Source organism: Phocoena phocoena, chromosome 19 (genome assembly GCF_963924675.1).
Source record: "Phocoena phocoena chromosome 19, mPhoPho1.1, whole genome shotgun sequence".
NCBI lineage: Eukaryota > Metazoa > Chordata > Mammalia > Artiodactyla > Phocoenidae > Phocoena > Phocoena phocoena.
This window is the reverse complement of record NC_089237.1, coordinates 12,207,849-12,232,046: the sequence shown is the minus strand read 5'-3', so window position 1 is coordinate 12,232,046 and position 24,198 is coordinate 12,207,849. Positions and strand designations below refer to the sequence as shown.

The window sequence follows — 24,198 nt, the reverse complement described above, 5'->3', positions numbered from 1 at the left end:
TAATTTATTTTTTGGCCTCACCATGTGGTATGTGGGATCTTAGTTCGCAACAGGGATAGCATCTGTGCCCCCTGCAGTGGAAGCATGGAGTCTTAACCACTGGACTGCCAGGGAAGTCCCAGCATTGTCTTTTAGTGCAGACCCTCCTGGAGCTCCAGACCCCGGCCCTGCCTGCTGGGCCAGCCCAGGAAGGAGAGCCGCCCCTGAGCTTGCATCTCACAATTGCTTTTTATTTATTTTTATTTTTTATACAGTTTTTAAAGGGTTACACTCCATTTACAGTTATTACAAAATATTGTCTCTATTCCCCATGTTGTACAGTATATTCTTGTACGTCTTCTTGGTATTTTTAAAAAAGAAATACAGGGCTTCCCTGGTGGCGCAGTGGTTGAGAGTCCGCCTGCCGATGCAGGGGACATGGGTTCGTGCCCCAGTCCAGGAAGATCCCACATGCCGCGGAGCGGCTGGGCCCGTGAGCCATGGCCACTAAGCCTGCGCGTCCGGAGCCTGTGCTCCTCAATGGGAGAGGCCACAACAGTGAGAGGCCCACGTACCGCAAAAAAAAAAAAAAAAAGAAAGAAATACATTCTTAGTTCTAAAAACTAGGAAAATAGAGAAGAGCTCAAAGAACTTTTTAAAAAATCACCTATGGTGTCCTAGTGCAAAGACAGTCATTGCCAATATTTTGGAAGGGCTGCCCTGGAGCATTGGCCCATACCTGTGACATGTGGTGCAGCTCCCGGGTCCTTGGCCTGTGCCTGGCCACGCGTGTTGGGGCTGCTGCGTGGTTGGAGATGCCCGGCAAGCATGGCCAGAGGGCAGGGGGTGGTTGACAGCCTGGGAAATGCCTGGGAAGTGTCGTGAGTCAACCATTAACCCTGGTACCTCCGTGGGACCTATTGCGAAATATGCACAACAGGAGATGTCATTTTCAGGCCAAATGTCCTGAGTGCCCAGTGGAGGAGCAGGCCCAGGCCCTGCAGAGCATCTGGAGAGCACGTGCCCACACAGACCTTCTTTGCGGGGACACCAGGGCCAGAACCCCCAGGAACAGCTGTTGCCCCGGCATGGGCTCCTGTGAGGAAACAGGGCAGGCATGGGGTCTCTGGTTCCTGCTGGCGAGCAGCTCGGCCATTCGCACTCAGTGAACCCACCTCTCTGTACACACCGCGTCCTGCCCCTTCCTGCCCCATGATGACGCACCCTCCTTTCTCTTTTCTCTTCACTGCTAGAGCACCCAGCACCTCCAGCAGCCTACAGCCTCCAACACCCCGAGGGGAGCTCCCTGGCGCCTTGGGCGGCCTTTGCCGTCGAAGGGATGAAGATGGAAGCCCAAGCAAGGGGCAAGCCTGCCAGACACCCCAGGGTTCATCCTGCAAAACCTAAAGGCTGCCAGCAGCCCCCCAAGATTCGTAACTACAACTCCAAGGACTGACCTCCCCGCCCCTCCTCCTCCCTCCCCCGCCCCTCCCCCTTCTTCTCATCCCTTCCTCCCTCCCCCCTCCCCACCCCTCCGTCCCCACCCCTCCCTCTTCTTCTCATCCCCTCCTTCCTCCTCCTCCCCCTCCCCCTTCCCCCCTCCTCCTCCCTTCCAATCCATCTTGGTCTCTTCCCCCTCCTCCTCCTTGGTGGCTTTATCTCCATATCAGAGGGTGTGTGTGTGTGTGTGTGTGTGTGTGTGTGTGTGTGTGTGTGCGCGCGCGCGCGCGCAGTGAACTGAAGAGCAGCCCTCGTGGACCGATTGCAGAGCCCCGAATTGTTCTTTTAACTTGGGAAGGACAGTAAACGATTTCCTGGGCTTTGCATGTGTGGCTCTCATGGCCAGGTTTCTTGTGATTCGAAGGTTCGACCATGAGTGCTTTTGGCATCATTACACATGCTACTCCTGGGGCCTGGTCCGGACTCACGGGGCCTGGAACAAGACAGGCAGCCAGTGTGCTTGTGGCCAGTTGGCGGCCCTCCCGAGGGGGCACATTTCTGTGGAAGAGGAGAGCATTGCCTCACTCACAGCTGTCCCCCCGCCAAGAAGGAGCAGAGGGCAGCCCTTCGAGGCGTGTGGCCTGCCGGTCTGCACCCTGGCTGGGTGCAGAGGTGGGCAGCCCCTCCACATGAGGATCTCCAGCAATGCTTGGATGCTCAGCCTGGCCTACCTGGGGGCAGAGCCCCCACAGGTCCCTTTGAAAGTGTACCTTTCATGAATGTCATCTTGTTTATCAGGTTTTCAGGCTTTGATCTCTGTGGAATGAAGGAAGATCAAAATTTACACAGGCATATTGATGTCCTAACCACAGATGCACTGCTCATCCTGGGCGCAGTGCTTGGGGAGCTGCGGAGGCAATGGCAGGTCACTTCTGATGTGCCAGGAAGAAGCACGCTGGGAACAGCTTTGCTGCCGGGTGGCGGGGGTCTCTATGCTCTGCTGTGTCTGGCATGTGGCCTTAATTAAGTGAGGTGTTGCCATATGACTTCCTTTAGATGAAAAAGTGAGGAGAGATGCCCTGTCGCTTTCCCTAGAAGCACTTCAAAGCCCATGAGTCTCCAGACCTCTGTGGTACAAACCAGGGACTCAATCCCAGCCACCCAGCCTGTAATCGTCCCATCACCTGGGCTCCTGGCAGGCTGCAGTAAGCAGAGCCCTACTGACCAGCAGGAAGTGAGCCTAGGATAGCTTAAGACAGCAAGAGTTGGGGACTTCCCTGGTGGTCTAGTGGGTAAGACTCCATGCTCCCAATGCAGGGGGCCTGGGTTCGATCCCTGGTGGGGGGACTAGATCCTGCATGCCAATCCCACACGCCACAACAAAGATTCCAAGGGCCACAACTGAGACCTAGTGCAGCCTAAATAAATAAATATTTTAAAATAAATAATAAGACGTGGTCTTTAAAAAAAAAAGACACCAAGATTTGAGGGTGTTTGTGCAGCACGGTCCAGCCACTCTTGGTCCAGGTTACCAGGTGTCTGAAAAGGTCTTAAGTAGGAAGGAAAAGAAAATCCCACAGAAAGGTTGTTCGGGACAGCAATTCAGCTGTGGGATCTCGGGGCCCTCTCTCCCCTTTTCCTGTCCTGCCCTTTATTCCAGTGTGCGAACCAGAAGCCCCCAATGATGAAGCCAAGGGGAAGAATAGAGCAGGGAGTATGGAGCTGCCCTGGGACTACCTGGGGGCCTAGGGAGCACTGTGTGTGTGTGGGGGGGGGTGGCGTGTGGCCACGTGAAGCCATGTTGTCTGGTTTGACGTGCCTGTCCATTCTGTGTTGTCCCTGAACATCCGCGGACAGTGCCACACTCCACTGACAGCCCCTGAGCTTCGGAGGGCAAGGCAAGAGGGGTTGCCAAGGAGCCAGGTGAGGAGCGCAGCAGTGTTTGATTTCAAGACAATGAGGCTGCGGGGCACCAGCCCCAGGGAACTGCCAAGGCTCCATTGGCCTCACAAGGGTCTGTCTGTGGCCCCAGAAGATAGCCAGGGCGGTGCAGGGCGTGGCCACCAGTCCGGGAGGGCCGTCTTCCTGGACTCTCACTTGACCCCAAGACGGGATGTCTGTTTCTTTTTGGTCTGGAAGTTAAGGGTTTTTTGTAAATTCGGTAAACATTAGAGCAGGGGAATTACAAAGGAGGGCGCGCCGGTGAGCAGAGACGCAGAGTTCCGCCGGTGCGTGTGCGCGCCCGCGGGTGAGAAAGGCCACGTGCGCGCGCGAGTGCCTCTGCCCAGGGAGACTCCTTTGTTCAAATCACACCAAGAGGTGTCCGTACAGAGCCCGCTTGCCAGATGGCCGCGCCCCGTCCCCGCGGCCGGCTGCGAGGAGCCCCTGCCCGGTCTAGGGAGCGTCCCCCCGGTCCCCGCGCCCGCCTTGCGAATTTGGGAGGCGAGGCAGGGAGGACCAGCCGCGCTCCGTTGTGGTGACCGGCAGTAACCCCGCGCGGGGCGCCCTCGGCCGGGTCAACGACCGCGCTCGCCCGCAGCGGCCCGCGCAGCGCCGGCCCATCACCCTATCGCCTAGCAACGCCCACTCGCGCGCCGCCATTGGTCCAGCGCGCACGCCCCCGGCCCCCGATTGGCTGCGGCTGCAGAGCGAGCCACGCCCCGGGCCGGCTTCGCTCGTCCCGGACGCCGGCCCTTCAGTCCGTACGCCCGGGGGTTCGTCCGGCCCCCAGTGTGGCCCCAGTATAACCCCCAGGGTGACCCAAGCAAGCCCCGTCCCGTTTCCACTGCGCGCCGTGCACACGTGGCCCCAGAGGCCCCGTGGGTGGGGGCGGCCCCGGGAGGCGTGGGGCGCGGAAGGGAAGTCGTGGGGCGGGGGTGACGCTGCGCCCCGCCCCGGCGCCCCCCGAGTCCCGGGGCCCCCAAGCCGGCGCCCCCCTGGCGCGCCCCCGCGCAGAGTCCCGGCGTCCGGCGGCGGCGCGCGGCATCACCCCACTGGCGGCGGCGCGCCTGGTCCCGGGGCGCAGCCCTGACGCTCATTGGCCTGGGCGGCGCAGCCAAGCTGTCAGCCCATGTGGCGTGTCCGCGCGGGGACGGCAGCGGTTAAATAGCGCCGGAGCGGGCCTAGAGGGAGCCAGAGAGACGGAAGCGGCCCGGCCTCCCCTCCGCCGCGCGCTCCATCCTCGCTCTCCCTCCGCCGCCCACGCCACCGCCCGCGCCCGCGCCCGCGCCCAGACCAGGTACGAGCGGCCAGGCCGGGCCGGGGTCGGGAGTTGGTTGCCGGGGGCCGGAGTCCTGGGGCCGGGCAGGGGCCGCGGCGGGGGTGGTGCGGTCAGGCTCGAGGGGGCGCCGCCGGCCCGCATCTTCCGGCCTTGGGCGCGCGTCGTCCGGCGCGCCAGTGGCGAGGGGTAGCCCCGCACAGCCTGCCCAGGCCTCGGTGTCCGAGCCCCCGGTATGGATGTTCGAGCTCCACGGGGCGCCCGAGGCCGGGCGGCGAAAGGCCCTCGCGGCATGCCCCAGGCCCGGCGGGGCAGGTGGGCGGATGGCGAGGGGCGGACGCTGAGGAGCGCCGCGAACAGCCATTTTGGTCTTGGGCTGGGCCGGGCGGCTGCGGACCCTCGAGGGCCTGTATGAGCTCCCAGCCGCCCGGTGTGCGCCCAGCTCCGGCAGCCCACAAGGACCTCGTTTCAGGCCGGGCCGCCGAGCCCCTCCATCCGCAGCGTCCCCCCACCTCCGGGTGCGGGATAGCAGAGTCTCAGCCGACCGGAGGGCCTAAGAAGAAGGGAGGGTGGTGGGTGGAGGAGGCGCGGGGCCGGATGAGGACGGCTTCCCCACCACGTGGGCTCCGTTTGGAGCCCCCGAAGTTCTGGGGGGAGAGCGGCTCCTGCCCCGTACAGCCTCGCGGCGGCGCATGCGAGACAGTGCGCTCTGCAGGGGTCTCCACCCCCTTGCCTAGTCCCGCCGGACTCCGCGTGAATAGCAAGTAGGGGGAGAACAGAGCGGGCGCTTTCTGGAGAAGCAGCCGCCCCGGGAGCTGGTGCCTCTGGGCCGGCAAAGGGCTCTTTATTTAGCGCTGGGGGAGGGGGCTCCCTCTCTGCCGGGACAGCAGGGTGATCAGGGCACCCAAGGAAGACGCTCTCTCCACTTGCTTGTGCTTTCCTTTGCTCAGAGAGACGCTGGAGGGCCGCTGGTTGGCGAGTCCAGCGGTCATTAGCGCCATGAGGCCCTGGAGCCTTGGTGGAAGTGTGCAGGATCAACCCTGGCCTTGCCCCCTTCCTCAGGGGCTGTACAGGAGCCCCCATCCTGGACCCACAGTCTCAGGGTAGCCTAGGCTCCCTCGTTGGCGTCTTGGGAATCTGGGTCTGGGTGGCCAGGCAGGCTGCGTGGAGGTTGGCAAGCAGGACTCTGAGGCCTCAACGTGTGCAGGTGTGTGGGTCTGGGTAGCACTTGACCGGCACCTGACTAGGAGTAGTTCTCCAGGTTGGAGCTCGCTGGAGCAGCCATACAGGCTGGGTCTGTCCACTGTGGGGCAGGGACCAATTTTGCCCCAGAGCCCCACCAGGCCTTGGCACTCTCAGTGCCTGAGCCGTTGGGCCCAGCATGGAGGACAGCGTGGGGTGCTGAGTGCAGAGCCGGCCAGTCAGCATGGGTGAGCTTTCTCACCCCCGTGTTTGCCCTTTCTCCTTCACCTGCTAAATTCCCTTGGCCAGCTCTTAATAGGCTGATGGCCAGGCAGCCCTTTCCTAGGAAGGGTTTGGGCCCTTCTCTGGGTTGGCCCTGCCTGCCTCCCACTGTGAGGCCCCCTCCTGGGACCACTGCAGCAGGGCCGTTTTGGGGTCACCCCAGGCCAGGGCCAATGCTCAGAGAGCCCAACACTGCCAGTGAGAGGTGCAGGCAGGCTGGACCAGAGTGGACTCCCCGCCTCCCAACCACCGTACACATACTTCACCCAGGGCATCCGTCCGGCTGGCACACAGCACAGGAGCTGGCCGTGTGGATCTTTGTTGTGGGGCTTTCTGAGCTGCTGCCCTCAGACCCTTGGGTGGGCCAGATGGAGGAGGGGGGTCAGGGAGCCAGGGCCGGGGGAGCAGCAGCTGGGCCTCCAGTGAGGCTGCAGACTGGCAGTGTGGGTGCTGAGGTTGACCAGTGTCTGGGCCCCCACACCACCCTCCCTGCAGAGAGAGCAGCCATGGAGGAGGTGGTGATCGCTGGCATGTCCGGGAAGCTGCCTGAGTCGGAGAACTTGGAGGAGTTCTGGGCCAATCTCATCGGCGGTGTGGACATGGTGACGGATGATGACAGGCGATGGAAGGCAGGTAAGTGGGCCTGGGTTCTCCTCTCACTGCCACTGGGTACACAGTCTCCAAGCTACCAGGACAGGCCTGCTCTGGCCTGAGCTCCCGTCCCACCTGCAGAGCCAACGGTCACCCAAGGTGAGGCCATGCTGCAGGCTCTTCCTGCGAGATGGCGCCAGGAGAAGGCTCAGGGCGAAGGAGAAACTGGGGCCTCTGACCAGTGGGCTAGGGACTGAACTCCAGTCCGCAGGAGACTGAGGGCTGGCCCTGGGCGTGGTCTTTGCCCACTTCACAGATGAGCTAGGTAAGCTGTGAGGGGGCAGATCTAGAGCTAGGCCAGGTGGGTGAGCACCTCTGGCCCCACTGCCCACCACCTGGTCCCTGCAGAGCCTGGCCAGCCACTGCTGGCCCACATGTCCCAAACTGTCAGATAGGACATGAGGCTCTCCCAGGAAGCTGGTTTGACTCCCTCACGCCCAGTAGGCTCTTCAGCAGAGCGGCTTTGCCTGATCTACGGGATGTGAGTCAGTGTGGCGGAGCCTGGCCTGGCCTCAGCCTCTGGGGCCAGTGTCAGGCCAGGCAGGGGGTCTCCAGCCAGGACAGGACAGTGGTGGGTAGGAGGAGGGGGCACTCCCCCCACCGTGCTGTGCTCTGGGACACCACCCGTGAGCCTCCCCCTAGGGCCCCCTCTCAGAAGTGGGCCCACCCATCCCGGGGAGCCTTGGCTCCCTGTTGCCACAGGGACGCCACTGTCAGTCGCTCAGGGCCGTGAGCTTCCGTGGCTGGCCCCTCCGTTTGCGTGTGCTCCACAGGACTGTACGGCCTGCCCCGGCGGTTAGGCAAGCTGAAGGACCTGTCCCGGTTTGACGCCTCGTTCTTCGGGGTCCACCCCAAGCAGGCCAACACAATGGATCCCCAGCTGCGCTTGCTTCTGGAGGTCACCTATGAGGCTATTGTGGATGGAGGTGGGTCATCAGGAGGCTGACAGCCAACCTAACCTGGGGCTTCTGGGGGCCCATCCCTGAGGTTCCTGCCGCCCCTCTTGAAAGCGTTCGTCCATTTTGCTTCTAAGAGCAACATATGTTCATGACAAAACATCCAAAACATAGGAGCTGTTGAGGGAGCGGAGTCCTGGGCCGGGGCCAGTGGGCTGGGGAGGCATGGGCCTTGGGCAGGTCACATTTCACAGCTGCACACCAGAGGTGTCCCAGGCACGTCCTGATGCCCCAGTTTCCTCACTCCCCATTGCATGGCTGATCTTGGGGGCGAGGGAGGGTGCCAGGCAGAGTAGGAGGCGAGACCTGGCCCCACGACTGTTACCCTCCACACTCTTCTCTGCTGGGTTGAGTCTGGCCTTGGATAAGTGCCTCGAGGCCAGCTGCCCCTTGTCCCGGGGCACAGACTTGTCCCAGGGACACCAGGGACGTAGAAGTCCCGCCAGCTGGGAGAGGGGAGGCTGACATGTGGGTGAGGCCCCTCAGTAGGTGAGCAGTGAGAGCTCAGCGCTGAGGGGGAGCCTGGGGCCTGCCTGCTCCCACCTGTGGTTGGCAGGGTGGGTATCCTGGCTTTGCAGTTTCTTGTCCTGCAGCAGATACTAAGCAGTCTCTGGGGTTGACACTGAGCGTGATGGGGTTATGGACACGTGCTGCCTGGGGTGGAGTGGAGGGGAGGTGAGAGGACCCTGGTAGGGGAAAGTGGAGACCTTTCCACTGCCCAGGCCCCACCCGGAGACCTTGGATGCGGCTCCCCAGGGGCCGACCAGTGTCCCTCCCTCCTTTCCAAGCCTGGACACTCGGCTTTTGTCTCTCTCTGTCTTCTTATCTTGGCCCGCCCAGGGCAGGCTGCCCTCAGGGCTCACCAGACCCTGCCAGCAACACCAGGGGCCAGGGGAGTAGCCTAGGGACAATGCTGCCCTCTGTCCCCACCTCCGGCTGTCTCTGGCCGCTGCCTGACCCAGAGCCTGGAGCCCCACCTGGCACCCTGCCCGTGCCTGGGCCCTGGTTCCTTGTGACCTGGTTATCCGTTCTCAGCCCTACCTGGGCTGGCCGCCCCACTGTGGCTCTGCTCTCTCTTCCCTGGCCCACCTCGTCCCTTCCAGAGTCAGGCTGAGATGGAGCCTCCTCTCACCCAAGCCAGAGAGGCTGAGAGGCGAGGCCGCACCTCTCAGAGCTGGATGGTGGGCTGGGCATGTCACAGCAGCTAGAGCTGACCTCTGTCTCCTACAGGCATCAACCCAGCTTCCCTTCGTGGGACGAACACCGGTGTCTGGGTGGGTGTGAGCAGCTCTGAGGCCTCAGAGGCTCTGAGTCGAGACCCTGAGACCCTCATGGGCTACAGTATGGTGGGCTGCCAGCGTGCCATGATGGCCAACCGCCTCTCCTTCTTCTTCGACTTCAAAGGTGGGTGCACACACAGCTCCTCTGGGCCTCGGACTGGGGCAGGGTGGGGCCAGACGGCAGCTGAGACCCTTCCAGACTCTGACTCCCCCCTCCGAGGAGGGCCTGCAGGGGTGAGGTCCTGGTATCATAGGCTCCACATGGAGGGCACCTGCTAAAGCTGCCAGGGCCCCAAGTTTGGGGGAGTCCCACAGCTGCATTGTGCCGTTGCCTGCAGGGCCCAGCGTTGCCCTGGACACAGCCTGCTCCTCCAGCCTGCTGGCCCTGCAGAGCGCCTACCAGGCCATCCGCAGTGGAGAGTGCCCCGCAGCCGTTGTGGGTGGCATCAACATCCTGCTGAAGCCCAACACCTCGGTGCAGTTCATGAAGTTGGGCATGCTCAGCCCTGAGGGCTCCTGCAAGTCCTTCGATGCAGCAGGTGAGGGCGGAGGGCGTGGGAGCACAGGATAGCACCCCCCGCCCCCGTTTCACCCTACACCAGCCCCTGAGCTCTGCCCTGAGCTCCTAGGCCTGAGGTGCCCTCTGCCCCCAGGGGACGGCTACTGCCGTGCAGAGGCTGTGGTGGCCGTCTTGCTGACCAAGAAGTCCCTGGCCCGACGGGTGTATGCCACCATCCTCAATGCCGGCACCAACACTGATGGCTTCAAAGAGCAAGGTGGGAGCAGCCCGGGCAGGGTGAGGGTGGGGCTGCAGGCGGTTAGGTGATTGGTGGTGTGCTGAGGCCTGGCCCCGCCCACAGGCGTCACCTTCCCCTCCGGAGAGGTGCAGGAGCAGCTCATCCGCTCCCTGTACGAGTCGGCCGGGCTGACCCCCGAGTCCCTGGAGTATATCGAAGCCCATGGCACTGGCACCAAGGTGAGAGCCCTGCCTGGCCGTGTGCACACCCCACACCCCACGCCGGAGAGGTGCCGGGGTGGAGTCCTGACCTCCCTGAGTCCCCCACAGGTGGGCGACCCCCAGGAGCTGAATAGCATCACGCGGGCCCTGTGTGCCACCCGCCAGAACCCCCTGCTGATCGGGTCCACCAAGTCAAACATGGGGCACGCGGAGCCCGCCTCGGGGCTCGCAGCACTGATCAAGGTAGGCGGGCAGTCCTGCTGCCTGGTCGGGGGAGGATCCCCACAGGCTGAGCTGTGGGGTGTGGGCCACTGAGACCCAGACAGCCGGGTGCCAGCATGTAGCCATTCCCTGCCCTAGTTCACTGGGCCAGACATCTTGCCCGGTACTGCTCCACAAGAGACCAAGCCAGAGGGTGGAAGCAGCGGGGCGGCCCCACCTGTCCAGGGCTGCCCTTCCCCGTGGCCTGCTGACCAGTTGGTAGCCAGGTCAGCACTGCTCAGGCTCCCTGGTGCTCTGGGCTTCCTGGGCCACTGTAGCCACCCGTCTGCAGCTCTTAGATCGGGACCTGGGGTGGAGTCTGGCTGAGGGACCTTTGTGTCTAGACCCATGGCCATTAGTCCGGAGGTGGCAGGGACCCTAGATGAGGCCCAAGGCCGAGAGGGGAAGGGGCCTGCGGCTCGGTCACCAGACCACTGCACTGGGGCTGGGCACGGTTGGGGGGAAGGAAGTCTGTTGCAGTGACCAGGTGGCCTCAGAGTGTCCTCAGGAAGGGAAGTACCTGGAGCCCACCCTGACCAGCAGGGCAGGGAGCCCGGGGCTGGCCACGCCACTGACCATTAGGCACCCATAGGTGCTGCTGTCCCTGGAGCACGGGGTCTGGGCCCCCAACCTGCACTTCCACAGCCCGAACCCCAAGATTCCAGCACTGCAAGACGGGCAGTTGCAGGTAGTGGACCGGCCTTTGCCCGTTCTCGGGGGCAATGTGGGCATCAACTCCTTCGGCTTCGGCGGCTCCAACGTGCATGTCATCCTCCGGCCCAACGCCCAGCCGCCCCCACCTCCTGCCCCGCACTCTGCCCTGCCCCGTCTGCTGCGGGCCAGCGGGCGTACCCTTGAGGCGGTGCAGGGCCTGCTGGAGCAGGGCCTCCGGCACAGCCATGACCTGGCTTTCGTGAGCATGCTCAACGACATCGCGGCCGCCCCCATGGCCACCATGCCCTTCCGTGGCTACGCTGTGCTGGGCGGCCAGGGCGGCAACCAGGAGGTGCACCAGGTGCCGGCTGGCAAGCGCCCACTCTGGTTCATCTGCTCCGGTGAGCCCCCGGCTCCCCAGGGTGTCCCTGAGGGCAGTGGGGGCAGGGCCGCGCAGCCCTGCCCTGACGCCTCTCACTGGGACAGGGATGGGCGCACAGTGGCGCGGCATGGGGCTGAGCCTCATGCGCCTGGGCAGCTTCCGCGATTCCATCCTGCGCTCAGACGAGGCCGTGAAGCCTTTGGGATTGCAGGTGTCGGACCTGTTGCTGAGCACAGATGAGGCCACCTTTGATGACACCGTCCAGTCCTTCGTGAGCCTCACTGCCATCCAGGTGCACCCCCGGGGTCTGGAGTGAGCGGGCCGGAAGGGCGGTCAGCCTGGCGTCCCCGGGACTGGCGTGACGCACCCTGTTCCCCCAGATTGCCCTCATAGACCTGTTGACCTCCATGGGCCTGCGGCCTGACGGCATCATCGGGCACTCCCTGGGTGAGGTGGCCTGCGGCTACGCCGATGGCTGCCTCTCTCAGGAGGAGGCTGTCCTCGCTGCCTACTGGAGGGCACAGTGCATCAAGGAGGCCAACATCCCGCCTGGGGCCATGGCAGCTGTGGGTAGGTATTGCCCTGCGCTCCCCCATCCCACTCCACCCATGGGCCTGAGGGTCTCCGTGGGAGGGGACGTCTACGCTGGCACCTTCGACATTGGTGCTGGGCAGAGGCAAGGTTCTGGGGTGACTCGCCGGCCACCGTCCTCCTCACTTCAGGGTGAGAGCGACCCTGACAGCCTGCTCCAGTGTGCCCTGTGTGGCCTCCCTGAGCCTGATGGCCTTGGTGCTCAGCACACTTGCCCATGGGCATCAGTAGAGGCCAGCATGGTTTTCCCATGAGCCTGAGCTAACTGGGGGCTGCAGGGGAAGGAGTGGGCCTGTTCGCACTTCGGGCAGGCAGGGCTGGGGACGGAAGGACACCCGAGAAAACCTGAGGGACTGGCAGGAGAGTGAGGCCAAGGTCCTCTGTGGTTGGTCAGACGTAGGAGCCTTTGGCCTCAATACTGAGCCGAAACTGGCTCCCGCCTCTGGGGTAGCATTAACGACACCTTTGCCTGAAATCAGACACGGCAGGGGTGAAAGTGCCTCGTAAAGGTGCCGCTCTGCAGCTGTCATCACCGCCTCTGTGGTTAGAGCCACCCCGGCAACGTCTTCCTCCCCCTGGGGAGGGGCCGAGTGAGGGTGCCAGCTCCCTGTGGCCACCTTCTGAGGCTGTCTCTGCCCCCAGGCTTGTCCTGGGAAGAGTGTAAGCGGCGCTGCCCCCCTGGTATCGTGCCTGCCTGCCACAACTCCAAGGACTCTGTGACCATCTCCGGACCTCAGGTGGGCCCTGGGAGGCGAGGCCTCATCCCCAAGTCCCCTCCTATCCCTCAGGGTGAGCTCTGCCTGGGGAGCGGGGCACGGGCCTAGGACTGCTCGTCCAGCGCCCCTGCCCCCACCCCAGGCCGCAATGTCCGAGTTCGTGCAGCAGCTGAAGCAGGAGGGTGTGTTTGCCAAGGAGGTGCGGACAGGTGGCATAGCGTTCCACTCCTACTTCATGGACTCCATCGCCCCTGCGCTGCTGCAGGCACTCAAGAAGGTGGGCTGCTGCCCCGCGGGCTGCCTGGCGGGGGCCTCCCAGAGGACGGGCGGGCAGGCGGCCCCAAGCTCCCTCACGCCGACCCAGCCTGACCGTGCGCGCAGGTGATCCGGGAGCCGCGGCCCCGCTCCGCGTACTGGCTCAGCACCTCCATCCCCGAGGCCCAGTGGCAGGGCCACCTGGCCCGCACGTTCTCAGCTGAGTACAACGTTAACAACCTGGTGAGCCCCGTGCTGTTCCAGGAGGCACTGAGGCACGTGCCTGAGCACGCCGTGGTGCTGGAGATCGCCCCCCACGCCCTGCTGCAGGTGCGTGCCGGGGGGGCAGGGTGGTCAGGTCCGGGAGGGATGGCGGTCGGGGGCACGGCAGGGAGGCAGGCTGGCCGGGCTGCGTGTGGCCTTGTGGGGGTGGGTGGGAGCTAGTCAGAGGGAGGCCCAGCCTGTCTCTGCCTCTCAGGCCATCCTGAAGAGAGGCCTCAAGTCCAGCTGCACTGTCATCCCGCTGATGAAGAAGGACCACAGGGACAACCTGGAGTTCTTCCTCGGCAACGTGGGCAGGCTGCACCTGATGGGGTGCGTCCCCTCGCCCTGCTTGACCCTGGGAGCCCCTCAGCCATAGGCTGGCCTTGAGATCGTCCCCAGGAAGCGGGCCTGTGGGTGCTGGGCCACCGTCACACCCTCACTGCAGCCCCCACCCCACCCCGTCTCGGTCATCCCTGGGGTCTTAGGGGAGAACGGTTGGCAGTACCCACCCCAGGGTGGTCCTGGGGACAAATGTGCTGCTCACATCTCCCCTCTCCACCCTCCAGCATTGACATGAACCCCAACGGTCTGTTCCCACCCGTGGAGTTCCCGGCCCCCCGGGGGACCCCCCTCATTTCCCCGCACATCAAGTGGGACCACAGCCAGACTTGGGATGTGCCCGCCGTGGAGGACTTCCCCAGCGGCTCCAGCTGCTCCTCTGTCACTGTCTATAAGATCGGTGAGTGAGGTGGGGGCAGGCAGGGGGCGGCTCCTCCTTCCCGGTCGCTGGCACTAAGACCCGTGCCCCACAGATGCCAGCCCTGAGACCCCTGACCACTACCTGTGGGATCACTGCATCGACGGCCGCGTAATTTTCCCCGCCACTGGCTACCTATTCCTGGTCTGGAAGACGCTGGCACGAGCCCTGGACCAAAGCATGGAGCAGGTGCCTGTGGTGTTCGAGGACGTGACACTACACCAGGCCACCATCCTGCCCAAGACAGGTGAGGCCGGCGGCTCGGGATGCGGGGCGGGAGTGCGGCCTGCTGACCTCTGCTGCTGACCTCTGAACCTGCTGCCTGCAGGGACCGTGCCCCTGGAAGTGCGGCTTCTGGAGGCTTCGTGCACCTTCGAGGTGTCTGAGAACGGCAACCTGATCGTGAGCGGTGAGCAGGGGCACCCGCCCAGGCTGCAGAGTCCCTGGTGGGGTCTCTGGGTGGACCCTTGGCTGCCAGCTCAGCCCGGCCTTGCCCTCAGGCCCTCTGCCACCCCCGCCCACAGGGCAGGTACACCAGTGGAAGGACCCCAATCCCAGGCTCTTTGACAACCAGTATGGCACGGGCCCCACACCTGTAGACCCCAGTGCTGCGTTCCGCCTGAGCCAGAGCGACGTGTACAAGGAGCTGCGGCTGCGGGGCTACAGCTACGGCCCCCACTTCCAGGGCATCCTCGAGGCCAACCTCGAAGGTGGGTGCAAGGGGGCCCCATGCTTTGGGGCTAACTCCTGCTGCCCGGCGTTAGATGCCCAAGCTGGGTGAAGGGAGGGCAGTTGTGGGTGTGAGGGGGCCGCATGGAGGAGAGGGCCCACTGGGGGAGAGACCCAACCTGGCCGAGCTGACGGTCCCTCCACCCCAGGTAACACAGGCCGGCTGCTGTGGAAAGACAACTGGGTGACCTTCCTGGACACCATGCTGCAGATGTCCCTCCTGGTCCCGGGCCACCGCAACCTGTGCCTGCCCACGCGCATCACCGCCATCCACATCGACCCCACCACCCACCGGCAGAAGCTGTACGCGCTGCAAGGCGAGACACAAGGTAGCCCCGCCCTGGCCCCGCACACTTGTGTCCCTGCGCCAGGTGCTGCCCACACTTACCCAGCATGTCCCCGCAGTGGCCGACGTGGTGGTGAACAGGTATCTGAACAGCATCGTGGCCGGCAGCGTCCACATCTCGCGGCTCCACGCCTCGGTGGCCCCTCGGCGGCAGCAGGAACAGCTGGCACCCGTCCTGGAGAAGTTCTGCTTCACGCCGCACGTGGAGAGCGGGTGCCTGGCTGGGAGCCTGGCCCTGCAGGAGGAGCTGCAGCTGTGCAGGGGTGAGGCCTGCGCCCACCCCCTTCATCCCGGGGTCCAGCTCCCAGTTCCTGTGCCCAGTCTGGCAAAGGGGAGCTCATCACCTCCCCTCATCGCCCCGTCACAGCCCCTCCTTCATGTGGAGCCCAAATCTGCCTTCCCCTCGTGAGTGCCCCCAGGCCTGGCTCCCCCCACCCAGAGCTGATGTCTTCAGAGGAGGCCTAGCACACATAGGTGACAGATTTGTCCCCTTCTGTCTGTGCCCCTAGCCAGTCGTATAGGCATAATGCCATGAGACAGCTCCCTACACAGGGCTCACACCCAAGCTGATGGGTGGGGAGAGCTGGGGAGGGGCAGCAGGGCCGTCAAGGCACTGAACCTACCCTCTGGAGAATCCACCCTCTGTAGGGCTCACACCTGGGTGGGAGGCAGAGCAGCCCTTCACCCGCCCAGTGGTCCCGATGGTTGATGCCAGTTTCTAGCCCTGGAGGACTGGACTGCCCACTCCGTCCTTCTATTTGCTGTCAGTGGGCAGAGCCGGGCGGTGGGTCCTGCTTACCTCCGAGTCCCTGCTCCAGGCAGACACCAGTTGCTGGGGGACCTTCAGGAACCCCAGCCCAGCTGAGGCTCTTCCCTAGCACCCATCTCTCTCCTCCCCAGGGCTGGCACAGGCACTGCAGACAAAGGTGGCCCAGCAGGGGTTGAAGATGGTGGTGCCCGGGCTGGACAGTGCCCAGGCTCCCCGGGAGGCCCCGCAGCAGGGCCTGCCTCGGCTGCTGGCCGCTGCCTGCCAACTGCAACTCAATGGGAACCTACAGCAGGAACTGGGCCAGGTCCTGGCCCAGGAGAGGCCCCTGCTGTGTGACGACCCCCTGCTCAGCGGCCTCCTCGACTCCCCAGCACTCAAGGCGTGCGTGGATACCGCCCTGGAGAACACGGCCAGCCTTAGAATGAAGGTGGTGGAGGTGGGTGCTGAGCGCAGAGGCAAGCACTGTGCATGTGGACCCAGACGCAGGCAGCCCCAAACACCAGGAGGGCCGGGGCCCCTCTGAAGCGAGGCCGCCCGCACACTGAAGGGGAAGGGGCACAGAGAAGGGGCTGGAGGTGGGCTCTGCGGGTGCTGTGGACAGGGCAGCGCTGGCCAGTGGCCTCAGCAGAGTTGGCGGGTGGGCCTTTCTGGGAGACACCCAGCCGAGGGGGTGGGTGCGCCTGCCCCGTGGCAGCTGATCCAAGAAGCTGTTGCACCCCAGGTGCTGGCTGGTGACGGCCGACTGTATTCCCGCATCCCGGCGCTACTTAACACCCAGCCCCTGATGCAGCTGGACTACGTAGCCACTGACCGCCACCCCCAGGCCCTGGAGGCTGCCCAAGCCAAGCTGCAGCAGCTCGGCCTGACCCAAGGCCAGTGGGACCCTGTGGACCCGGCCCCCAGCAGCCTGAGCAAGGCTGACCTCCTGGTGTGCAGCTGTGCCCTGGCCACCCTTGGTGACCCGGCCACGGCTGTCGGCAACATGGCGGCTACCCTGAAGGAGGGAGGCTTCCTGCTGCTGCACACGCTGCTCGGAGGTTACCCCCTGGGGGAGACGGTCGCCCTTCTCACCTGCTCTGAGTCCCATCGAGGGGGGCAGCACCTCCTGAGCCAGGTGCGGGGCGGGGCCGGGATGGGGAGGGGCCGGGATGGGGAGGGGCCAGGAGGCTGCCAAGCACTGACCCCCCAACGCACAGGACGAGTGGGAGAGCCTATTTACCGGGGCATCCCTGCACCTGGTGGCCCTGAAGAGGTCCTTCTACGGCTCTGTGCTCTTCCTGTGCCGCCGGCCAGCCCCGCAGGATAGCCCAGTCTTCCTGTCCGTGGAGGACGCCAGCTTCAGATGGGTCGACTCACTGAAGGTCAGTCCCTCCCAGCCCTGGCCAGGCCTGGCTAATGCAGCTCCAACGCTGGGGCCTGGGGAGCCCCCAGACGCCAACCCCTCCCTCGTTCTACAGAACATCCTGGCTGACTCCTCGTCCCGGCCCGTGTGGCTCATGGCCGTCGGCTGCACCACCTCAGGTGTCGTGGGCATGGTGAACTGTCTCCGAAAAGAGCCTGGCGGGCACCGGATTCGGTGAGATGCCCCCTGAGCTGCATGTTCCTTGCTCCTCCCCTCCAACCCCCGTCCCCCCCAGCTTCCCCTCACCTGTCTGGCTGCCCATAGGTGCGTCCTGGTGTCCAACCTCAGCAGCACGTCCCCCATCCCTGAGATGGACCCAAACTCCTTGGAGCTGCAGAAGGTGCTACAGGGGGACCTGGTGATGAACGTCTACCGGGACGGGGCCTGGGGGGCGTTCCGCCACTTCCCACTGGAAAAGGGTGAGCGCCCAATGTGCCACCATGCCCCCCCAGGCTCTTCACCTCGCAGCTGGGTGGCCTGAGAAGGAGAGGGCAGGGGGACCCTGGCTGGAAGCCCTGCCCAGCCCAGGGCTGCGTGTGACCCTGTGGCAACTCCACTTTCTGTCACCCACAGACCGGCCAGAGGAGCAGACAGAGCATGCCTTCGTAAACATTCTCACCCGAGGGGACCTCTCCTCCATCCGCTGGGTCTGCTCTCCTCTGCGCCACGCCCAGCCCACTGGCCCTGGAGTCCAGCTCTGCACCATCTATTATGCCTCCCTCAACTTCCGAGACATCATGCTGGCCACGGGCAAGCTGTCCCCTGACGCCATCCCAGGTACAAGCAGCACACGGTGGGGAGACCAGAACAAAGACCCTTGGGGCCAGGACCTGGGAAGAGGGGGTCCTCACCCCATAATGCTCAGGAACCTGGGAGGCTCCTCGAGCCCAAGCTCACACACACTGGGGTGCTCCTGGGGAGGTAAGGGGCTCACCCACCATCTGCCCCCAGGAAAATGGGTCGCTCGAGACTGCATGCTGGGCATGGAGTTCTCCGGCCGAGATGCTAGAGGCAAGCGTGTGATGGGGCTGGTGCCCGCCGAAGGCCTGGCCACCTCCATTCTGGTGTCTCAGGACTTCCTGTGGGACGTGCCTTCCAACTGGTGAGTCGGTCAGGGCTGTGACCTGGGGCCCAACATGGATGTGGCCAGGGGTCAGGCCAGAGCTGACCCCTGCGCTGTGCCCATAGGACCCTGGAGGAGGCAGCTTCAGTGCCCGTCGTCTATGCCACAGCCTATTATGCGTTGGTAGTACGTGGACGCATGCAGCCTGGGGAGACAGTGCTCATCCACTCGGGCTCGGGTGGTGTGGGTCAGGCCGCCATCGCCATCGCTCTCAGCCTGGGCTGCCGCGTCTTCACCACTGTGGGTAAGCCTACAGCCCTTCCCAGAGCCCAGGACTGCCCCTCCAACGCCTGAAGCCTAGACTTACCAGCAGCATCTCTCCCCACCAGGGTCAGCTGAAAAGCGGGCATACCTCCAGGCCAGGTTCCCACAGCTCAACGAAGCCAGCTTTGCCAACTCCCGGGACACGTCCTTCGAGCAGCACGTGCTTTGGCACACGGCCGGGAAGGGTGAGTGGCTCCCATCACTAGCCAACCGCCATCCACCCATATTCTCAGCCCCCCTCTTCCCTTCCTCCCATCCCCCCCTCTCCGGCCAAGCTGGAGGAGACACTGGCCCAGGCGGGGACAGGGTCTGGCCTTCTGGACTTGTGCCACGTTGGCTGGGCAGTGGTCTTGACTGTGAGGACCCTTCTTGCCCCCCCACCCCAAGGTGTTGACCTCGTTCTGAATTCCCTGGCGGAAGAGAAGCTGCAGGCCAGCGTGCGGTGCCTGGCCCAGCATGGTCGATTCCTGGAAATTGGCAAATTTGACCTTTCCAACAACCATCCCCTGGGTGAGGCTGGGCAGCAGGCCGGGTGGGCAGGGGGCTTGTTGGGCAGAGCAGGGGTCCACAGGGTGGGCTGTCAGCTGAGTGGTGAGGCCGCCACCTGCCCACCTGTCCAGGCATGGCCATCTTCCTGAAGAACGTGACTTTCCACGGGATCCTGCTGGATGCAATCTTTGATGACGACAGCGCCACCTGGCAGGAGGTGTCGGCGCTGCTGCAGGCGGGCATCCGGGACGGCGTGGTGCAGCCCCTCAAGTGCACCGTGTTCCCCAAGACCCAGGTGGAGGACGCCTTCCGCTACATGGCCCAGGGCAAACACATCGGCAAAGTGGTCCTCCAGGTGAGTAGGGCACCCCAGGCACCCCCAGCTCCGGCCCCTGCCGGCAGTGTGTGAACAGCGGTGCTACCTGGGCTGCAGGTACGCGAGGAAGAGCAGGAGGCGGTGCTGCAAGGGACCAAGCCCACCCTGACGGCGGCCTTGTCCAAGACCTACTGCCCAGCCCACAAGACCTACATCATCACAGGGGGCCTGGGTGGCTTCGGCCTAGAGCTGTCCCAGTGGCTCATGCTGCGAGGGGCCCAGAAACTGGTGCTGACCTCCCGCTCCGGGATCCGCACAGGTGACCGGCCCCAGGGACCACAAGGGTGGGGCGATGGGAGAGGCCTCAGTCAGCTCCCCCTCCTGCTGCCCTCCAGGTACCTGGGCTTAGGGCCAGAGCCCTGATTTGCCCATCCCCACCATCTGTGTCCCGCAGGCTACCAGGCCAGGCAGGTCCGTGAGTGGAGACGCCAGGGTGTGCAGGTCCTGGTGTCCACCAGCAACGCCAGCTCGCTGGATGGTGCCCGGAGCCTTATCACTGAGGCCACCCAGCTTGGGCCTGTAGGCGGCGTCTTCAACTTGGCCATGGTGAGGACGGCTCTGAAGGGGCTGGAGCCACCTGCCCAGGGAAGCCCCCCGCCCCAAGCAAGCCCTCCAAAGCCCTGGGGCAAAGGCAGGTGCTAAGATCCCCTCACCCCAGGTCCTGAGAGACGCCATGCTGGAGAACCAGACCCCTGAGTTCTTCCAGGACGTCAGCAAACCCAAGTACAGTGGCACCCTGAACTTGGACAGGTGGGCTCCTCCCTTCTCTCTCTCCTTCTCCCAGCCCTCCCCCGCACGACCCTCACACTGCTGTCCAGAGACCAGGCCACAGGCCTCTGCCGGGGTCTGAACCAAGGGTCCGGGGCAGTGGAGGCGGTTTGGCAGGCGAGCCAGGGATCCTGGGCATGTCGGCCGGTGGGCTGGGGAGGCCGGCTGGGGGTGACTCAAGAACCCACAGGGTGACCCGGGAGGCATGCCCCGAGCTGGACTACTTCGTGGTCTTCTCCTCGGTGAGCTGCGGGCGTGGCAACGCCAGCCAGACCAACTACGGGTTCGCCAACTCCGCCATGGAGCGCATATGTGAGAAGCGCCGGCATGACGGCCTCCCAGGTGGGTCCGCCCGCCCCTCCTCCTCCACTCCTGCGGTGCCACCCTCACTTGTGCCCCTTCTCACCCCAGCCCCCCACCCTCCCTCACCCGCAGGCCTCGCCGTGCAGTGGGGTGCAATTGGCGATGTGGGCGTTGTGCTGGAGACCATGGGTACCAACGACACAGTCATTGGCGGGACGCTGCCCCAACGCATCATCTCCTGCATGGAGGTGCTGGACCTCTTCCTGAACCAGCCCCACCCCGTCCTGAGCAGCTTTGTGCTGGCGGAGAAGAAGGCCGCAGCCCATGGTGACGGCAGCAGCCAGCAGGACCTGGTGAAGGCTGTGGCCCACATCCTGGGTGAGGGAGCACCCTGCACCCCCCAACTGGCAGACACTCAGCTCCCCTGAGTCTGGTCTCCCTGGCTGCGGAAGGGGGCATGCCGGCTTGCTCATGGAGGGAGAGACACAGGTGGTCTGTGCAGAGCTGGGTGGGTGCTGTGTGCCATGACCATAGTGATGATGGTTTGGGAAGACCCAGCCATCAGGGTACAGTGCCCACCAAGGCCCATCCCCCATTGCCAACTGAGCGCCTCTCCCCAGGCATCCGTGACTTGGCCACTGTCAACTTGGACAGCTCACTGGCAGACCTGGGCCTAGACTCACTCATGGCCGTGGAGGTGCGCCAGACGCTGGAGCGAGAGCATGACCGGGTGCTATCCATGCGGGAAATTCAGCAGCTCACGCTCCGGAAGCTGCAGGAACTTTCCTCGCAGGCTGGCACAGCTGATGGTAGGTGTGGAGGGGGGTATCCCCGAAACAGCACAGGTCCTCTCAGTGCTGCTGGCCTGTGAGCAGCCTGGACCCACCCCCTGACCCAGGTCAGGGGTCGTCCATCTGGCCCCGTCCTGAGAGCCCTCAGTGGGAGCCCAGTGCCCCCATCCACCTCCTACCCTAGCTACCAGCAGCCCCAGTCAGGTGTGTGCGTGTATATGTGTGCATGCTGGGGGATTGTAGCAGGGGACCCCATGTGGCCCCGGCCCTCCCTGGCATCTGCCCCTCTTCACAGAGCTGGTGGCCCCCACACCCAAGGAGGACAGCCCTGCCCGGCAGCAGGCCCAGCTGAACCTGAGCACCCTGCTGGTGAACCCTGAGGGCCCGACCTTGGCTCCACTCAACTCTGTGCAGAGCTCCGAGCGGCCCCTATTCCTGGTGCACCCCATCGAGGGCTCCATCACGGTGTTCCACAGCCTGGCTGCCAAGCTCAGCATTCCCACCTACGGCCTGCAGTGCACGGGAGGTGTGTGAGGGTCCTGCGGGGCTGTCCCCACAGCGGGCCTCCTCCATCCCCCAGTGGATTGGGGGTGACGTGCACGTCCAGACAAGGGCTAAGCCTCATGCTGTCCCTGCAGCTGCGCCCCTGGACAGCATCCAGAGCCTGGCCGCCTACTACATCGAGTGCATCAGGCAGGTGCAGCCAGAGGGGCCCTACCGCATCGCTGGCTACTCCTATGGGGCCTGCGTGGCCTTCGAGATGTGCTCACAGCTGCAGGCACAGCAGAGCGCCGGCCCCACGAACAATAGCCTCTTCCTGTTCGATGGCTCGCACACCTACGTGTTGGCCTACACGCAGGTGAGGGTGGCAACGGCGCCCCTGGGGCCAGGTCTGGAGTCCCAGCCCCTTGTGCCGCCACTGCAGCAGCCCTTCCTCCCTTTGCAGAGCTACCGCGCCAAGATGACCCCTGGCTGCGAGGCCGAGGCTGAGGCCGAGGCTATGTGCTTCTTCGTACAGCAGTTCACTGACGCGGAGCACGGCAGGGTGAGTCTGCAGATACCGCGTGGCCAGAGGCCTCCCGACACCCCTGCCCCACATTCACGTGCCTGGCGCCACTCATTGTCCTGTCTGTCCTCCAGGTGCTGGAGGCGCTACTGCCCCTCGAGGGCCTGGAGGAGCGCGTGGCGGCCGCCGTGGAGCTGATCGCACAGAGCCATGCGGGCCTGGACCGCCATGCCGTCCGCTTTGCGGCGCGCTCCTTCTACCAGAAGCTGCGGGCGGCCGAGAAGTACACGCCGCAGGCCACCTACCATGGCAACGTGACACTGCTGCGCGCCAAGACAGGCGGCACCTACGGTGAGGACCTGGGCGCTGACTACAACCTGTCCCAGGTGTGCGACGGCAAGGTGTCCGTGCACGTCATTGAGGGTGACCACCGCACGCTGCTGGAGGGCAGTGGCCTGGAATCCATCCTCAGCATCATCCACAGCTCCCTGGCCGAGCCCCGTGTCAGCGTGCGGGAGGGCTAGGCCAGAGGGTCCTGCATGCGGGGCCCACCCCGCCGGCCCCCGCACCCCACGTGCAGCCACCAGTAGGACCAGCGCCCTCCCATCTCCTACCCCCCATCCCGGCTGCCCTGGGCGCGGGGCTGGGACCCGCGCTGCCAACTCGGAGACCTGCCCGGTCTGTGAAGAGTCGGCCGAGCCGCCAGCCAGGCCAAGCTTCCTGAATCGCACGGGCTCTGCCACGCGGGTCCACTTGTCGTTTCTCCGTTTGGATTCTCCTATTTATTGGGTCGCCAGGGAGACGCCGGTTGGTCCACCTGTGAGGCCGGCGCGCGGTAGCCGGGCCGGGGCCCCATGATGCCGGCAGTGGAGCGGAGCAGCCCCGGGCACTGGGCACCCACCCTATTTGTCTGTGTTCATTTTTCAAGAAACAACATTCAAACTGCTGCTTGGATTTTGAAATTTACTGTAATTGTCTGTGTAAAGAACCATGTCTGGATCCTGTTTCATTTTTACACCAACCTGGTAGAAATGTTGTCTCCTCTGGAGCCTCCCCACGATTAAACCGCACGTGCGCTCTGGCCCCTGGGCATCCTTTCTTCCTGACCAGCCCTGTGAGCCTGCGCTGTCCTGGCCAAGTCCTGGTGGCCCGGAAGGGACCACCCTCTGCTCCCTGCTGGAGGGAGGGGGCAACGCCTGGCTCCTGAAAGCAGGCTGGACACCTTGAGGCAGGGGCCCCTCTATCAGGGAAGCTTGACCAGGAGGAGACAGGTATGCAGTCTTATAATCCACTGGCATAATTGTGGGGTACCCCCTAGGGTACCCTTGCCAGATTTCCTTATCCCTCAGGGAAACCTCAGGTTTTCTCTCCTGGGCCTCAACTGAGTGGAGGATGCCCACCCACATTATTGAGAGTAAACTTTTATTTGAAGTCACCTGATCATAGACGTGAAGCACACTGACCAAATACCTTCACAGCAACACCTAGATGAGTGTTTGCTTAACTGGCCTAGTCCAGCAGAAGACTGACCCCACAGGTTTAGGCAGAAGGAATGAAGGCTGCATGGAAGGAAGTAGTGGGGCAGGGAGGCCCCTGAGCATCTGAACCTCGCCAAGCCAAGGGATGAGGTGGACGCACTGGGCTGGAAGCTTCTGGGCCGACAGCAGAGGTGAGCTGGAGCAGGGAGAGAGGTGGGCCCTGCACTGGGCCAGGACTGAATCTGGGGCCGGGGGAGCAGGCCCACTGCTAGACTTCTAGAAGGATGTGTTGAACCCAGAACATCCGGGGGCCCTTATATGTTCCTCAGAAAGTTCAACGTAGAATTACCATGTGAGCCAGTAATTCCACTCCTAGGTATAACTCAAAAGAATTGGAAACGGACTCAGATACTTGTACGCCAATGCTCATAAGAAGAAGTGTTACTCATCTACAACAGCCGAGAGGTGGAAATAATCCAAGAGTCTGAACAGATGAGTGAGTATACAAATGTGGTCTACCCACATAATG

At 63.9% G+C, this 24,198-nt stretch overlaps 2 protein-coding genes across 2 annotated transcripts in view; both read left to right on the top strand.

The window, feature by feature from the left end:
* CCDC57 (coiled-coil domain containing 57) overlaps nt 1-4,450 on the top strand; it is a 98,082-nt gene extending 93,632 nt beyond the window's left edge. The window contains exons 17-18 of the mRNA XM_065897939.1: nt 1,233-1,336; nt 3,818-4,450. Coding sequence (XP_065754011.1) covers nt 1,233-1,336; nt 3,818-4,450 — 737 coding nt within the window. The remainder of the gene's footprint in view (nt 1-1,232; nt 1,337-3,817) is intronic.
* Nucleotides 4,451-4,493: 43 nt separating this feature from the next.
* Nucleotides 4,494-23,274, top strand: FASN (fatty acid synthase). Its single transcript, XM_065898163.1, has 42 exons — nt 4,494-4,657; nt 6,596-6,733; nt 7,525-7,677; nt 8,938-9,111; nt 9,326-9,526; nt 9,641-9,763; nt 9,848-9,963; nt 10,054-10,188; nt 10,799-11,261; nt 11,347-11,534; nt 11,623-11,812; nt 12,476-12,570; nt 12,692-12,826; nt 12,931-13,134; nt 13,283-13,398; nt 13,635-13,807; nt 13,881-14,072; nt 14,154-14,234; nt 14,350-14,535; nt 14,704-14,883; nt 14,960-15,163; nt 15,801-16,105; nt 16,391-16,783; nt 16,866-17,030; nt 17,127-17,245; nt 17,336-17,490; nt 17,645-17,848; nt 18,023-18,173; nt 18,260-18,438; nt 18,524-18,643; nt 18,846-18,968; nt 19,079-19,302; nt 19,381-19,582; nt 19,718-19,869; nt 19,982-20,073; nt 20,282-20,433; nt 20,527-20,772; nt 21,015-21,203; nt 21,481-21,711; nt 21,824-22,044; nt 22,132-22,230; nt 22,326-23,274. The coding sequence occupies exons 2-42, from the start codon at nt 6,607-6,609 to the stop codon at nt 22,713-22,715; spliced, it is 7,548 nt and encodes a 2,515-aa protein (XP_065754235.1). The 5' UTR covers nt 4,494-4,657; nt 6,596-6,606; the 3' UTR covers nt 22,716-23,274.
* Nucleotides 23,275-24,198: the final 924 nt, after the last annotated feature.

Bases quoted from the DNA above. Each gene is read 5' to 3' on its own strand.
- FASN (XM_065898163.1), top strand. From the start codon at position 6,607: ATGGAGGAGGTGGTGATCGCTGGCATGTCCGGGAAGCTGCCTGAGTCG. The intron at 13,135-13,282 runs GTGCGTGCCGGG...TCTGCCTCTCAG, and splicing joins CCCCCCACGCCCTGCTGCAG to GCCATCCTGAAGAGAGGCCT. The intron at 14,536-14,703 runs GTGGGTGCAAGG...CCTCCACCCCAG, and splicing joins CCTCGAGGCCAACCTCGAAG to GTAACACAGGCCGGCTGCTG.